The 15188-nt window shown below is 42.4% G+C and overlaps 1 protein-coding gene across 3 annotated transcripts in view; it reads right to left on the bottom strand.

Annotated features, from left to right (window-relative positions):
• Positions 1-15188, bottom strand: part of corin (corin, serine peptidase) — a 199345-nt gene that overhangs the window by 28983 nt on the left and 155174 nt on the right. For all 3 annotated transcript variants that reach the window (XM_073064708.1, XM_073064709.1, XM_073064710.1), the window contains exons 15-16: positions 13052-13162; positions 3779-3908 (exon numbers count right to left, since the gene is read on the bottom strand). In XM_073064708.1, the coding sequence (XP_072920809.1) occupies positions 3779-3908; positions 13052-13162 (241 nt within the window). The remainder of the gene's footprint in view (positions 1-3778; positions 3909-13051; positions 13163-15188) is intronic.

The raw sequence follows: 15188 nt of genomic DNA, 5'->3' as shown, positions 1-15188 counted from the left end.
AGTACATGTGATAATAATACACTAATTCTAATTTCCAATGATGAAGGCCTCTGAGAACAAAGTACCTGAATACATTACTAAGTATTAATTGGATTACAAAAGTTGAGATGACATTTATAAAACTTTTAGCAATTGCATGTTTGGGGTTATTTCAGGTGGAATAGTGGTGAAGCACTTGGTGGTTAGATTTTTTGGTTGCCCATACTAACATTACACAAGCAGCACAGTGGCATTTAACTAGTTTCATCCTTGTTGCTGGTAGAGAATGCTTTGAAACAATGTTTGTTGGTGGTGCAGCTCCTCCATCACCCCCTGCCAAATGTTGGTTTGGCCAAACTACAACCAAAATAGTTTGTGACAATGACTCACTGGCTAAGACAACTGTGGATGAGAGATAATATGTATGAAGTGGCTCCTGACAAGAGATCACAAAACTTCCACTAATGGTTTTAGCTATGTTTAGTAAATCTTATTGCAGTCGGGTGAGCCTTTGGTGCCTCTCACAGTATCTCAGTTTGTCGAAGGGAAGAGAGTGACACTGGCACGGTGAATACGGTACTGTTGTCAGGTTTCTTATTATCCCTGAACTCAGTCACAGTTCAAAGAACAGATTAGACTCACAGGAGATTGCAGACGCTGTAATATGAACTCCTCATCTCCCCCTAACCCACTCCTTCCCCTGGCTCCATCTACCCATCATCCTCCTCTTCACCTGGTTCCACAAATCACCTACCAGGCCCTACCTCGCCCTCCCTCTCACCACTGACCCGCCCGTCTTCTCTCCATAACCTCAGTCCTGATGTAGGGTCTTTTGGCCCAAAATATCGGCCATCCCTCTGTATCCACAGTTCCTCCAACAGTTTAGATCCAGTCACACCGAGTGCTGAGTCTTTCCTGAATCAACTGTTGTTTAGGGCAGAGTTTGTCCAAATTGCTACTTATGAATGTGGTATTTTTTTAAATTCACATCACTATGGCAGTATAATTGGGTGAACATGGTCCTGTCCTTTCCAGTTACTCATGGCTCACTTTTACCATCAGGAAACTGGAGGACCATCAACTTGTCAGGATGAAAACCCATCCAACCTCCTCAAGAACCTCCAAACCATCCCTCGCAGTTCAGGCCTATGTTTGGCATCCCATCTATTACCCCCAACATTCAGAGTTCAAAGTAACAAAGTTTGTGTATGCCACCTTATACTACTCTGAGATTCTTTGTCTTGCAGGTGTTCCCAGTAGAACGAATAAATACAATAAAATCAATGAAAAACTATACACAAACACTGACAACCAATTAGAATTAACTTATTATTAGTGCAGAAGAAGACAAACTGCAAATACAAAAATAAAGAGCGATAGACAGATAAGGAGTACATGAGTTGTAGAGTCCTTGAAAGTGAGTCCACTTACTCTAATTTGTACCACCTTCAAAAAGTTACTTCCCAAATTTTTTTATAACTTTCATGGAAGTACATGTATTCTACTGCCCAGAGGACAAGGAGAATAAGCATATTTATTTATGTATTGAGATACAGCACAGAAAAAAGTCCTTCTGGCCCTTTTGTCCAACATTCCCCGAGTTAACCCCAGCCTAATCACGGGACAATTTACAACTACCAATTTACCTACTAACTGGTGCATCTTTGGTCTGTGAGTGGAAACTGGAACACCCAGGGGAAACCCATACATTCCATGAGGAGGACGTACAGATGACATCATTATTGAACTCCAACGCCCCAAGCTGTAATAACATTGCTTTAACACTTACATTACCATGGCACCCAATGGGAACACTGTTACCTGCAAATTCCCATCCAAAGAACACACCATCACAAAATTGGAAATATATCACTGCTCCTTTAAATTTGCTGGTCAAAATTCCACAACTCTAAAGTGGGAGTACCTTTGCAACACAGAAACTTCAAATGATCAAGAATGCATTTACCACCACCTTCTGCTGGACAATTAGTAATGGCCAATAAGTTCACGCCCAACCAAATTCAACTGACTCCCAGGTAAAGTTAAAGGACACTCTTCTCAGTAATACATCTGATTAGTTAGTCCACTGCAATCCTAGGGTAGTACAACAGTTAAGTACACAATAACACAGTTGCTTAGAAAACTTTATTAAACCACAACACAGCAAACTTCAGCTGCTTTCAAGGTGGAGATGAGGTATCAGATGCACACACTTCCAAAAGTAATAGAAAAGAAATAATGTCCAGTACATTCAGTTTGACTTCTAGAAACAATCTAAGAAGTTGCATTGCCCATATGAATCTTTTTGTTAAAATCATTTACAGGTTGCATATAAAACTTAGGTGGCTGCCCATAACTCCTTTCAAAATATTTTCACTGTTTGCAAATCCATCATAAATTGCACGGCAATCTTTTTACAGCTAAATAATGCCCTTGGGAAGCTGCTGTGACAGAACACGGTGTTGAAAGTCAAATTTAAAGCCAGAGCTGAGTTTACGCTTACATTCCAAGGTATTCTCTCTCTCCTGCTTCACTTTCAACACAACTAATCAGCACTTTATACTTGCAGGAAGACTGCAGAAATTTTAAACTCACATAAAGAAAGAGGAACAACAAACCAAACCCTCAATGAGATGTGGAGAGAAGTACAATTGCAGTATGCCTTCAGCTTTTTAGTACTTCCCTTGGCCTCACCAACAACAATGATGAGACGGAATACAGAGAGGAAATGCAGTGGCTGGTGGATTGATGTGAGAACAACTTGAGTCTGAATGCGGAAAAGACCAAAGAAATCATTGTGGTCTTCAGGAAGATGCAGCTAAACCATCCCCCTCTGCGAATATATTGCTCCTCTGTAGGGAGAGTTAAGTGTACTAAGGTTCCTGGTCCCTCAATATCACCTTTCCTGAACAAGGAGGCAAATTGGGGCAACTGAGGCTCCACACCACCTCACCACGACCACTACCACCATCTTAACCTCACTTTATAGGAGCACCATTGAGAGTATCCTGACAAGTTGCATATGCAGCACTCCATATAAATGTCCCTGAATGATGTCAGGGAGACCCCTATGATAATCTCAGCCATTCTCACAGTCCTTTGCAGGGACTTCCAATCCGATGCTCAGCTGTTCTGGTATGGGAGCAACCGAGCATTGGACCGGAAGACTCCGCAAAGGAGTGTGAGAATGGCTGAGGTGATCACAGGGATCTCCCTACCATCCACTGGGGACATTTATAAGGAATGCGGCACACACAGGGCACTTAGTTTTATGAAGCATCCAGCATTCTCTTTGACCTTCTACCGTCAGGCAGATGTACTCTGATGCATAAAGACAAGAGTGGTAAGGATGGGAAACAGTTTCCTCCCTCAGGTTTCTGAACTCCCTGTCGCATCGCAATCAAAGTGTTAATGGTTAATCTGTTCTGTATATTATAATATTTAATTTATGCACTTTAGTTTGTTTATTTCTGTGTAATCAATCTGTAGATTTTATCTTCCTTTCATAAGTTATTGTGTGTTATGTGTATTTGAGTGTTTTACACCCTGGCTCAGAGAAAGATTGTCTCGTTTGATGGTATACACGCATATAGTTAAATGACAATAAACTTGACTTTATATGTCATTTTTCTCCCACAGTGAGGTTAAACATTGATACAATGAAAAGAGTACGCACTACATGCGTCAACAGGTCTTGGCTAAGTAGGCCAACTCACTGCAGATGTACTACAAACTTAGTTGAGTGTTGGAAAGTGCTCCTTAGACGAGAATGTACAGTACTACACACTACTGATCTTACCCAAAGCCAATCTGCTTGCAAGCCAGCTGGCTGAGTTCCTCGTGCCAATCATCAGCACAAATATAATAGTCAGATGTCGACCTGTGTACAATAAGCTGAGCAAAGGAATCCGCACCACTTGACAGCGACACTGTAAACAAACAACAGAGAGTAATTTTGTTGTGGAATGGATCAGTAGAGAAGGAAGGCCAGTCGGCCCAACACATCTTTGCTGACACTTTGAAACATAAGCTAAGAGGCTATTTCTGGACTGAAAGCTATTAGTAAATTGGATTCCATCACCCTTCCAGCAAGTCCAAATCTCAACTTCATTCTAAATTATGAAATTAATTTTCAACTTTTTTTTTGCCAAGTTTATAAAATATCTCTTTAGGATTTTGACCAATATTATCTCACAACTCAAAATCAGCAGGTCTGTTTTCCTCAGCATACGATCCTGGAGTTAGACATTAACAAAAACTCTGACTGAATTTTCCCCACACCACCACAGTTACTGGCACTAACAATGTCAGTGTGGCTAAACTCAAGTAACTAAATCTGTTGTATATGGGTAAGTTTCACCTAAAGAATAAAATTTTGCAGATGAAACATCAAGATGGAGGCTTCCCATTCATGTTACAAAAAGCTTATCCAGACACAAATACTTCACTGCAACCAAGTTCAGTTTAACATTTCAATTTGAGCCTTGAAGCATTAAAGCATTAAAGCTCAGTTTGACATCTGCATTTTCAGCCTCATTTGCTTGTAAAATAGTCCAGAGCTCACTGTGAGTGTAAAGAATTACCAAATGTGATTAAATTTCACATAACTAATTATTTACTGTCTGCTACTTAATATAACTTTGCATTATTACTTTTTGAAGTACATTTTGTGTTTTTTTCATACCTCTATGCATACAGTTTGTATTTTTAAGCTAAATACTTCTGACTGAGCAACCTTGCAACAATGATTTCCTTTGGGATACATAAAGGAAAATTTCTTATCTTAACCAAAAATTAAAACTATATATTTTATATAATATATAGATACTATTGGGTAGCAGGGTGGAGTTTATCAAAGGAGTTGTAAGGCGCTCCTTCCCTCCACTAGCCTGCAGGTCACCCTTGGGCAAGGTGGAGCACCTGCTTCGCCTCCTGATCAGAGTCACGTGAAGCTATAGGAGAAGGTGGTGGAAGGTCATATGAGCATATAGCAAGTCCAGGTTATGTGACCACTGATGCCAGGCAGACAATGTCTGAAGAGTATTGATAATGGCTGGGGTCACCTGTCATGTAAAGACACTGCCCAGAAGAAGGCAATGGCAAACCACTTCTGTAGAAAAATTTGCCAAGAACGATCATGGTCTTGAGACCATGATCACCTACATCAAATGACACAGCACATAATGATGATGACGATAAATATTATATACAAACATATTTATATATTATAAAATTATAGGGCCAATAGGCTGTCCTGGTCCAACCACTTAGATGTCATGGCCTAGAAAGCTCACAATACCTCTACTTTGGAATATCCCCACTAACCCTTACCAATTTATATCAATACCCTATAGAAAGCATCCTTTTAGGATGTATAATGGTTTGGTATGGCAACTGCACTACATATGACCACAAGAAATTAAAGAGAGTCATGCACATTGCTCAGCAATTCATGAAAACCAGCCTCCCCTCTACGGACTCGGTCTGTATTTCTCACTGCCTCGGTAAAGCAACCAGCAAAATCAAATCCCACCACAGACATTCTCTCTTCTCCTCTCTTCCATCAGGCAGAAGATACAAAAGTCTGAAAGCACGTACCACCAGGCTCAAGGACAGCTTCTACCCACTATTATAAGACTATTAAACAGTCCTCTAGTATGTTATGATGCACTCTTGGACCTCACAATCTACCTCATTATGATCTCCCCTTCCATCACCACCACTCAGCAATCCTATCTCACAGACCCCACCATCAGCTCGAGTCCTCAGAGCATCCACCTTCCTCCCACCCCACCTTCCTCTCTCCTCAGACATTACCACCCTCTTCCTCCGCCACCACCACCCCCAATCGATCCCAACTCTCTTCCATGCCGGATCTTCACAATTCTTTCCAAACTTCCCCTCGCTGAGGCAGAATGTTCTGTTCTCAGTAAGGTCCTCACCTTTGTCCCATTTCAGTGAGATCTGCACCCAGCCTGATGCCGAGCTCTTTTTCCGTCACCTCCGTCTCTGTGTCTACTTCTTTGGCTAGGACTCACCTGCCTGTAATGATGACACATTCTCCCACCTTTAACCTCCTCCTCTTCTTGGACACCCTGCTCTGGATCTTTTTATTACTAATTGCCAATGAGACATCAAAAGTCTTGACTTTAACACTCCTCTGTCCAATTCTAACCTCACTCCCTCTGAACGTGGTGTTCTCCACTCTCTCCGCACTTATCACAACCTCATCATCAAACCCGCAGATAAGGGAGGTGCTATATTAGTTTGGTTGCCTGGCCTCTACCTTGCTGAGGCCAGACAGCAATTCTCAGACATCCCCTCTTATTTACCCCGTGAACAGGACCCCACTAAGGAGCATCAGACCATTGTCTCCACCACCATCACCAACCTCATCAACTCTGGAGATCTCCTATCCACTACCAACAAATTCATAGCTCCTTTACCCCACACCTCTCAGTTCCATCTCCTACCCAAGATCCACAAATCCAACTGTCCAGGTAGACTGTTCCTGCCCCACAGAACTTGTGTCTGCATACCGTGACTCAGTTTTATCTCCCTTGGTTCAATCCCTTCTTACCAACATCTGTGACACTTCACACACGCTCTCAATCTCTTAATGACTTCAGGTTTCCTGGCCCTGATCCCATCATTTTCACTGTGGATATCCAGTCCCTATACACTTCTATCTCCCATCAGGAGGGCCTTAAAGCTCTCCACTTCTTTCTGGAGAACAGACCCAACCAGTTCCCCTTCACCACCACTCTCTTTTGTCTGTTGGAACTGATCCTTATCATCAACCCTTTCTCCTTTGGCTCCTCCCACTTCCTTCAAACTCAAGGTGTAGCTATGGGTCCCAGCTATGCCTGCCTTTCTGTCAGCTATGTGCAACAATTCATGTTCCAAGCCTAAACCAGCATCGCTCCCAACTCTTCCCACACTACGATAACGACTGCATTGGTGCGATTTCCTGCAGCCATGCTGAGCTCATCATTCCATCCTGCCCTCAACTTTACTTGGTCCATTTCTGACACGTTTCCCCTCTTTCTTGACCTCTCTGTTTCTACTCTGGAAATCTATCTACTGATATATTTTATAAACCCACTAACTCTCACAGCTATCTGGACCATACCTCTTCCTACCCTGTCACTTGTAAAAATGCAATTCCCTTTTCTCAGTTCCTCTGTCTCCACTGCATCTGATCTCAGGATGAGGCTATTCAATCCAGGGCAAATGAGATGTCCTTTCTTCAAAGAAAGTTGCCTCCCTCCCTCCACCATCGATGTTACCCTCACCCACATCTTTTCCATTTCTGCCCTCGACCCATCCGCCCGTCGCCACACCAGGGATAGGGTTCCTCTTGTTCTCACCTGTCACTCCACCAGCCTCCACATGATTTTTTTGCAAGTTCCGCCATTTCCAGCGGGATCCCACTACCAAGCACATCTTTCCTTACTCCCTAACTTTCCACTTTCCATGGGGATCGCTCCTTACACAACTCCCTTACCCACTCGTCCTTCCCCACTGATATCCCTCCAGGCACTTATTCTTGTAAACAGAACAAGTTTCACATCTTCCCCTATACCTCCTCTCTCACAACTATTCAGGGACCCAAACAGTCCTTCCAGTTGAGGCAACAGTTTCCTGTGAGTATGTTGTGATCACCTACGGTATCTGGTGCTCCTGCTGTGACCTCCTGAATATTGGTGAGACCCACTGTAGATTGGGAGACCGCTTCATCAAACACCTTCGCTCCAGCTGCCACGAAAAGCTGCATTTCCCAGTGGCCACCCATTTTAATTCTACTTCCCATTCCCATCCAACATGTCTGTCCATGGCCTCCTCTGCCAGGATGAGGCCACACTCAGGTTGAAGGAGCAACACCTTATATTCCATCTGGGTAGCCTCCAACCTGATGGCATGAACATTGATTTCTCGAACTTCTGGTAACTGCCCCCACCCCCCACCTTCACCATTCCCCATTCCTGTTTCCCTCTCACACCTTCTCTTCTTACCTGCCAGGATAAGGCCTCACTCTGAATGGAGAAACAATACCTTATATTCTGCCTGGGTAGCCTCAGGCCAAATGGCATGAACATCAATTCCTCAAACTTCTGGTAATTGCCCCCCCCCCTTCACCAAACCCCATTCCTGTTTCCCTCTCTCACCTTATCTACTTACCTGCTCATCACCTCCCTCTGGTGCTCTCCCCCTTCCCTTTCTTCCCTAGCCTTCTGTCTTCTCCAATCTGATTCCCCCTTCTCCAGCCCTTTATCTCCTTCATCAATGAACTTCCAAGCATTTTACTTCACCCCTCCCCCTCTCCAGGTTTCAGCTATAACCCGTCCTGATGAAGGGTCTTGGCCCGAAACTTTGACTGCTCATTTCAACGGATGCTGCCCGACCTGCTGAGTTCATCCAGCTTGTTTGTACATGTGGATTTGACCATAGCATCTGCAGTGTACTTTGTGTTCGGCTATAACCTGCTATATTGTACTTCCTCCTCTCCTCCCCCCTCTTTCTTATCCTCACTTCTCCCCTTTCACTCCAGTCCTGATGAAGGGTCTATAGATGCTTACTGGCCTGCTGAGTTCCTCCAGCATTCTGTGTGTGTTGCTTTGGAATTCCAGCATCCACAAATTTTCTCCTGTTTGTGATCTTGCACCTTGTTGTTTATCTGCACTTTATGCTGTATTGTTATTAGCTTATCTTGTTTTACCAATGAATTGTGCAAAGATCTGCTCCATTTGAAAAGCAGTCAGCACAAAGGTTAATGATGTTGTGGATAGTGTAAAAGGTCGTTGTAGACAATGGGACAATTATAGGACACAGAGCTGGGCTGAGAAGTGGCAGATGGAGTTCAATCCAGGTAAGTGTGAACTGACATACTTCAGAAGGTCATACATTAAGACAGAGTACAGAGTCAATGGTAGGATTCTTCGCAGTGTGGAGTTATAGAGTGACCTTGGGTTCCATGTCAATAGATCAATCAAAGTTGTAGCGCAAGTTGATAGAGTGGCTAAGAACACATCTGGTATATTGGCCTCCATTAGCCAGGTGCTCGAGTCCTGGAGCCACGAGGTAATGTCACTGCTCTATAAAACAGAGATCAAGATGGTGCTGGCGACACATGCCGACGTTTTGCGGCCTACTCACAAAACTTCTAGATATACCTCTAGAACTTCCATTGCTGCAATCTGCAACCTGTATTTTCCCTTCAAGTAACGTACTTTTAAGCCAACTTAGCGAACTAGTGATAAGTCCTGAAGGACTCAGCAGAGTCAGCTCTCAGGAATGGTAGCTTTAAGTGGATTAAGGTACATCGCCCCGGCTGGAAGAGAGGAAGGAGGACAAAAATGGCAGGCTATAAAGCTTCCTCTACCAAGTATCACATTAGCAAATGGTCAGTCTCTGAGGACAAGATTGAGGAGCTCAAGGCAAGATTGCTGAGGTAAATGAAGACTAGCGACATGCTCTGCTTTACAAAGACGTGGGTCACCTCAGACTCAGAGATCAGACTCAATGGCTTCTCAATCCGTTGGATGAAGTGGGCTGCTGATTCAAAGAAGGAAAAGGGTGGGGGTCTGTGTTTATACGATAAATTATTTGTGATGTTCAGGCACAGCTTCTTGTTGCACTCACGTTCCCCCATTCCGGAACATCTAATGATTAAATGCCTTCTGTTCTGCTTACAGAGAGTTCTCCTCCATAAACCTGACCACAGTTTACGTACTGCCAAAGGTCGATATTAAACAAACACTTGAGGTATTGCGTGCCAAGAATAGCTAACAAGAAATCCTGAGGCCTTTCAAATCATTGCTGGGGACTTCAGTCAAGCTTGCTTGAAGAGCTCTCTGCCCGATAATCATCAATGCATCCCCTGCAGTACCAGGAGACACAACACATTCAACCACTGCTATGCGCCACAGGGAATGCCTAACATTCCATCTGTATTTTGAGAAATCTGATCATTTGGTTGTCCCCATCCTATCTGCATAAAGGCAGAGGCTAAAGAGCAAGGTTCCAGAAGTAACGATAATGAAGAGGTGGTCACAGAGGCAATGGAGTGGCTACTGGACTCCTTCAAGTCAGTGAACTGGGCCATGTTCAAGGACTCATCAGAGGATCTGAACAAATACACCACAGTTGTCATGGACTTAATAAAGCCAGTCATATTTAAGTGTGTTTCCATAAAATCATTTAGATTCTTTCCAAACCAGAAGCCTTGGATGAACCAAGAGATCTGCAATCTGCTGAGGACCAGATCGATGAAGTTCACGTCTGTCATCCAAGTAAAGTACGAGAGAGCCAGGCATAAATGGCAGAAAGCCATCTGACATGTGTAGTGACAATTACAATCAAACTGGAATTACAGAAAGATCTAGCCAGCTCTGGGAGGGCTTGAATGCTATCACCCCGTATAAAGTGAAAGTAAATGATGATATCTCAACAAGGTTTAGCTCCCAGATGATGCCACCTGCTTGCTTTGACCAACAGAAAATGAAGGCACCCTCACAAATTCTCACAGCCGCCAAAGACCCTGTGATTTCAGTCTCTGAAGCTGATGTGAGAGCTTCCTTCAGAAGAGTGAACCCATGGAAAGTTAGCCGGGTACCTGGTTGAGTACTGAAGATCTGAGCTGATCACCTGGCTGGAGTGTTCAGTGAGAACATTAACCTCTGGCTTTGACAGTCTGAGGTACCCACCTGCTTCAGTTATACTGGCGCCCAAGGAGAATGTGGTAACCTGCCTCAATGACTAATGCCCAGAAGCACTTATTTCCACTGTGATGAAGCGCTTTGAGAGACTGCTGATGAAACATATCAGCTCCTGCCTGAGAAGCAACTTGGATCCACTCCAATTTGCCTACCAGAGCAACAGGTCCACAGCAGATGCCATTTCATTGGCTCTTCACTCAACCCTGGAACATTTGGACAGTGAAGATGCATACATCAGGATGCTCTTCATTGACTACAGCTCAGCATTTAGTACTATCATCCCCTCAAAACTAATCAAAAATCTCCAAGACCTTGGCCTCACCTTGTACAACTGGATCCTTGATTTTTTTCTCTTGCAGATTCCAGTCTGTTTGGATTGGCAACAACATCTCCTCCACAATCTCCATCAGCACAGGCGGACCACAAATCTGTATGTTTAGCCCTGCTCTGCTCACTTTATACTTATGACTGTGAGGCCATAGACAGCTCAAATACCCTATTTAAATTTGCTGATGTTGCCATTGTCGTTGGCCGAATCAAAGGTGATGAGGAATCAGTGTAGAAGAGGGAGACTGAAAATCTGACTGAATGGTGCTACAGGAAATCCAAGGAGCTGATTATTGACTACAGAGGAGGAAACTGAAAGTCCATGAGCCAGTCCTCATCAGGGCATCAGAGGCAGAGAAGGTTAGCAACTTTAAATTCCTTGGAGTTGTCTTTTCAGAGGATCAGCCCTGGGTCCAGCATGTTTGTCATTACGAAAAAAGAGCATGTCAATGCCTCTACTTTATTAGAAGTTTACGAAGATACGGCATGTTATCTAAAACTTTGACAAATGTCCATAGATGTACAGTGCAGAGTATACCGACTGGCTGCATCATAGCCTGGTATGGAAACACCAATGTCCTGCAGTGGACAAGCCTACAAAAAGTAGTGGCTACGGCCCAGTCCGTCATGGGCAAAGCCCTCCCCACCACTGAGCACATCGACAAGGAGTGCTGTCCCAGGAAAGCAGCATCCATCAGAGGAGCCCCATCAGGTCGGCCATGCTCTCTTCTCACTACTGCCATCAGGAAAGAGGTTCTGGAGCCTCAGGGCCCACATCCACCAAGTTCAGGAACAGTTATTGCCCCTCAACCATTAGGCTCTTGAACCAGAGGGGATAACTTCACTCACTGCACTGTTCCCACAACCTATGGATTCAGTTTCAAATAATTTCATCTCATGTTCTTGATATTTATTGTTGATTTAAAATTATTATTGTATTTGCACAGTTTATTGTCTTTTGCATGTTGGTTATTTACCTGTCTTGTTGTGTGTGGTGTTTCATTGATTCTATTGTATTTCTTTGTATTTACAACAAAATGAATCTCAGGGAGGTATATGGTACCTAAGTACGTTTATGTACTTAGCTAATAAATTTACTTTGAAATTTGAACTCTGGTTAGACCATACTTGAAATATGTTCAGTTTTGGACAGCTGGTTATAAGAAAGATGTGGCAGTTAAAGCGAGGATGCAGAGGAGATTTACCAGGATGCTGCCTGACTATCGTGTAAGGAAAGGTTGAGCAAGTTACAGCTTTTCTCTTTGCAGCAACGGAGTATGAGAGGCGATTTGATAGAGGTTCATCAGATAATACGAAGCACTGACAGATTGGACAGCCAACACCTTTTTCCCAGGGTGGAAAAAGCTAAAACACAAGGGCTTAAATTTAAGATGACTGGAAGCAAATGTAGGGAGGATGTCAAAGGTCTTTTTTTTTTAAAACGCAGAGTGTGGCGCGTGTACGGAACAGTGTCAGGAGTGGTGGTAGAGCCAGATACATTAGGGACTCTAACATTAGCACATGGATGAAAGAAAAATGGAAGGTTATGCAGGAGGGAAGCATTCTTGGAGTATGTTAAAAGGTTGGCATGACATCATGGACCAAGTGAGCTGCACTGTGATGTACTGTTCAATATTCAACTGCATGTTCTATATTAACAAAATGCAGGATAAGCTTTTCAATGTACAAGTGACAGTAATAAACCAATACCAATATATTGAGAATAATTGAAACCTATTAATTTGATAAATTCTTAGCTGTAAGATTGCTCTTCTGCTCTTCAGTAATTGTTAACACTAGGTTAACAAATATTAGCACAAATGAATCAAGGAACTGAACCCTTAGCAATTTAACCCAAAGTTCAATAATTATTTGGAATTTAGATCATTTAGAATGGATCAGAAACCTGAGAAAACCTGCAGATGCTGGAAATCCAAAGAGTATTAATTCCTTTGAAAAATGGATCAGACTCCTTTTGAGTTAAAGTTGCAGTCTCAATCAGCCAGAGGTTACAGTGCAAAACTCACCACAGTTCCATTCATCGGAGCCATCAGGACAATCCATTCTCCCATCACACCAAAGGTGACGGGACACACAGGCATAATTATTGCAGACCATCTCATGATCTGCACAGGAAGCTGGAAAAAGAATTGGCAATAACTATGGAAACAGTGTTATGAACATTGTACAATGTCCAGTCTAATGTTATAGTCCCACATAACCTTCAAAAGCACATTACAAGAAAATCATTTTAGACTAAGAGAAAAGATATGAATTGGACAAATGAAAAGGGTAACAGGCTATTATGATCACAGAACTGAATGGCAGTTATACGCTGGTTGTAATCTTTCAAAAACCTTGGACTCTTAAGAGGTACTGTGGAATTGGAAAGCTACCAATGTGATACTTTTATTCAAAATGAGAAAGAGTCAAAAAGCAGGTAACTATAGGCTGATTAATCTAACTTCCACTACAGGCAGCCACTTGATTTATGGAAGAGGCGCAGGGTATCAAACTGCATCATCTGTATCGGGAAATGCGATCTGAAAAAAAATGACTCAGCTTCTGTGAGGGCAGATTTTTATTACATATCTCAGATCTTTTGGCAGTGATTTGTGAATTCCACACAGGCAAATTCTTTGATGAAGATAAGTCAGATCAAATAGAGTAGATGGAATACATCTGAATTTTCAAAAGGCATTTGACAAGGTCCCACAAAAAAATAAGATGTGTAAAAGGATTTCAACAGAGAAGTCCTCAAGGCATGGAAATGAACAAGTCACAAACCAATAGGGCACCACAGGAATCAATGCTACAAATGCAGCTATTTACTATACAAACAACTTAAGAGGAAGAGGAGGTTTGTAGTGTAGCCAAATTTTCATGTGACGTTAATATAGGTGGGAAGGTAAATGAGGGAGGTAATTGGGACTATTGATAGGTTTAGATAACAATATTTGAAACCGTTCAATCTAAAAGATAGAATGAACAAGCTGATTATTATTTAAAAGCAGCAAGACTGCAGAAAGCCACAACACCTAAGTTTGTGGGGCAGGTGGTAGTCCATGTGCATGCAACACATACCTCCAGTTATCAAGTGTAGATGCTAATTGGGAAGGCAAATCAAGTAATTTTTTTATTTCAAAGCAATTGAACTACACTAACTGTACAAGACACTTCTGAGGTCAAATCTAGAATGCTATGAATAATTTTGATCCCTTTATTTAAGGAATGATATATTATTATTGGATGTAGTTCAAAGATTAGCTTGGATTAAAAATTAAAAGCTGCTAGAGGAACTCAGCAGATCGAGCAGCATTTATTGAAAAAAAGGAACTGCTGACATTTTGGTCAAGACTTTGTACCAATCTTGATGCAAGGTCTCAAACCGAAATGTTTACAATTCCTTTCATCTCCCAGGTCTTGCTCAACTCAGTGAATTTCTTCAGAAATTTATTTTCTGTGCCAGATTTCAGCTTGCTACTGCACATCTCCTTTACGTCAGGGTGATTCTGGGCATGGAATCGTTCTCTTACGAAGAAAGGTTGAAGAGGCTGGGTCCATTAAAAAGTTGGACAAGGTAACTGCTGGAAGGATGGGAAGTTCCCCTAATGGGACAATCTATGCTCAGTGGGTTAATTTCAGACGAATATGAGAAAAAAAAATCTTCTCACAAAGGACTGTGAATCTTTGAATGTCCTAGTCCCAAAATCAATAAAGGGTTCAAGGGCTATGGGGAGTGAGTAGTAAAGAGAATTTGAGGAAATGTGCATCAGCCATCAAGAAAACAAAGAGTCTAATCCCACTCTTCTTTCTTTAAGACTTAAAGTTTATGTTGACTATATTATAGGCAAATTTGAAATAACGAGGCACATACTGGAGAAGAGCTGATGCTGCACACTGTGTAATGAATTATGAAAATCTGTTTGCTCCTGGAAGGGGGTTTAGTCACATTTCTACATGTCTGAAAACTGTTTTCAAACTCAGCAGTGATTGAGTCCAAAAAGATTGCACCCACAGTTATAAAATGGAGCTCTTTGACTTTATTTCCCCAGAATGTGACATGGATTTCCCAGATTCCACGTATGTTTGTGAAGAACCCAGAGTAATATGCCATGACATTGAGAGAAAGGAGGCAAAATGTGAGACACTAGTATGCAGCAC

The sequence above is a fragment of the Hemitrygon akajei genome, chromosome 13, assembly GCF_048418815.1.
Source record: "Hemitrygon akajei chromosome 13, sHemAka1.3, whole genome shotgun sequence".
NCBI classification, from domain to species: Eukaryota; Metazoa; Chordata; class Chondrichthyes; order Myliobatiformes; family Dasyatidae; genus Hemitrygon; species Hemitrygon akajei.
The sequence above is the reverse complement of the archived record's forward strand: the minus strand, read 5'-3'. Positions and strand labels throughout refer to the sequence as shown.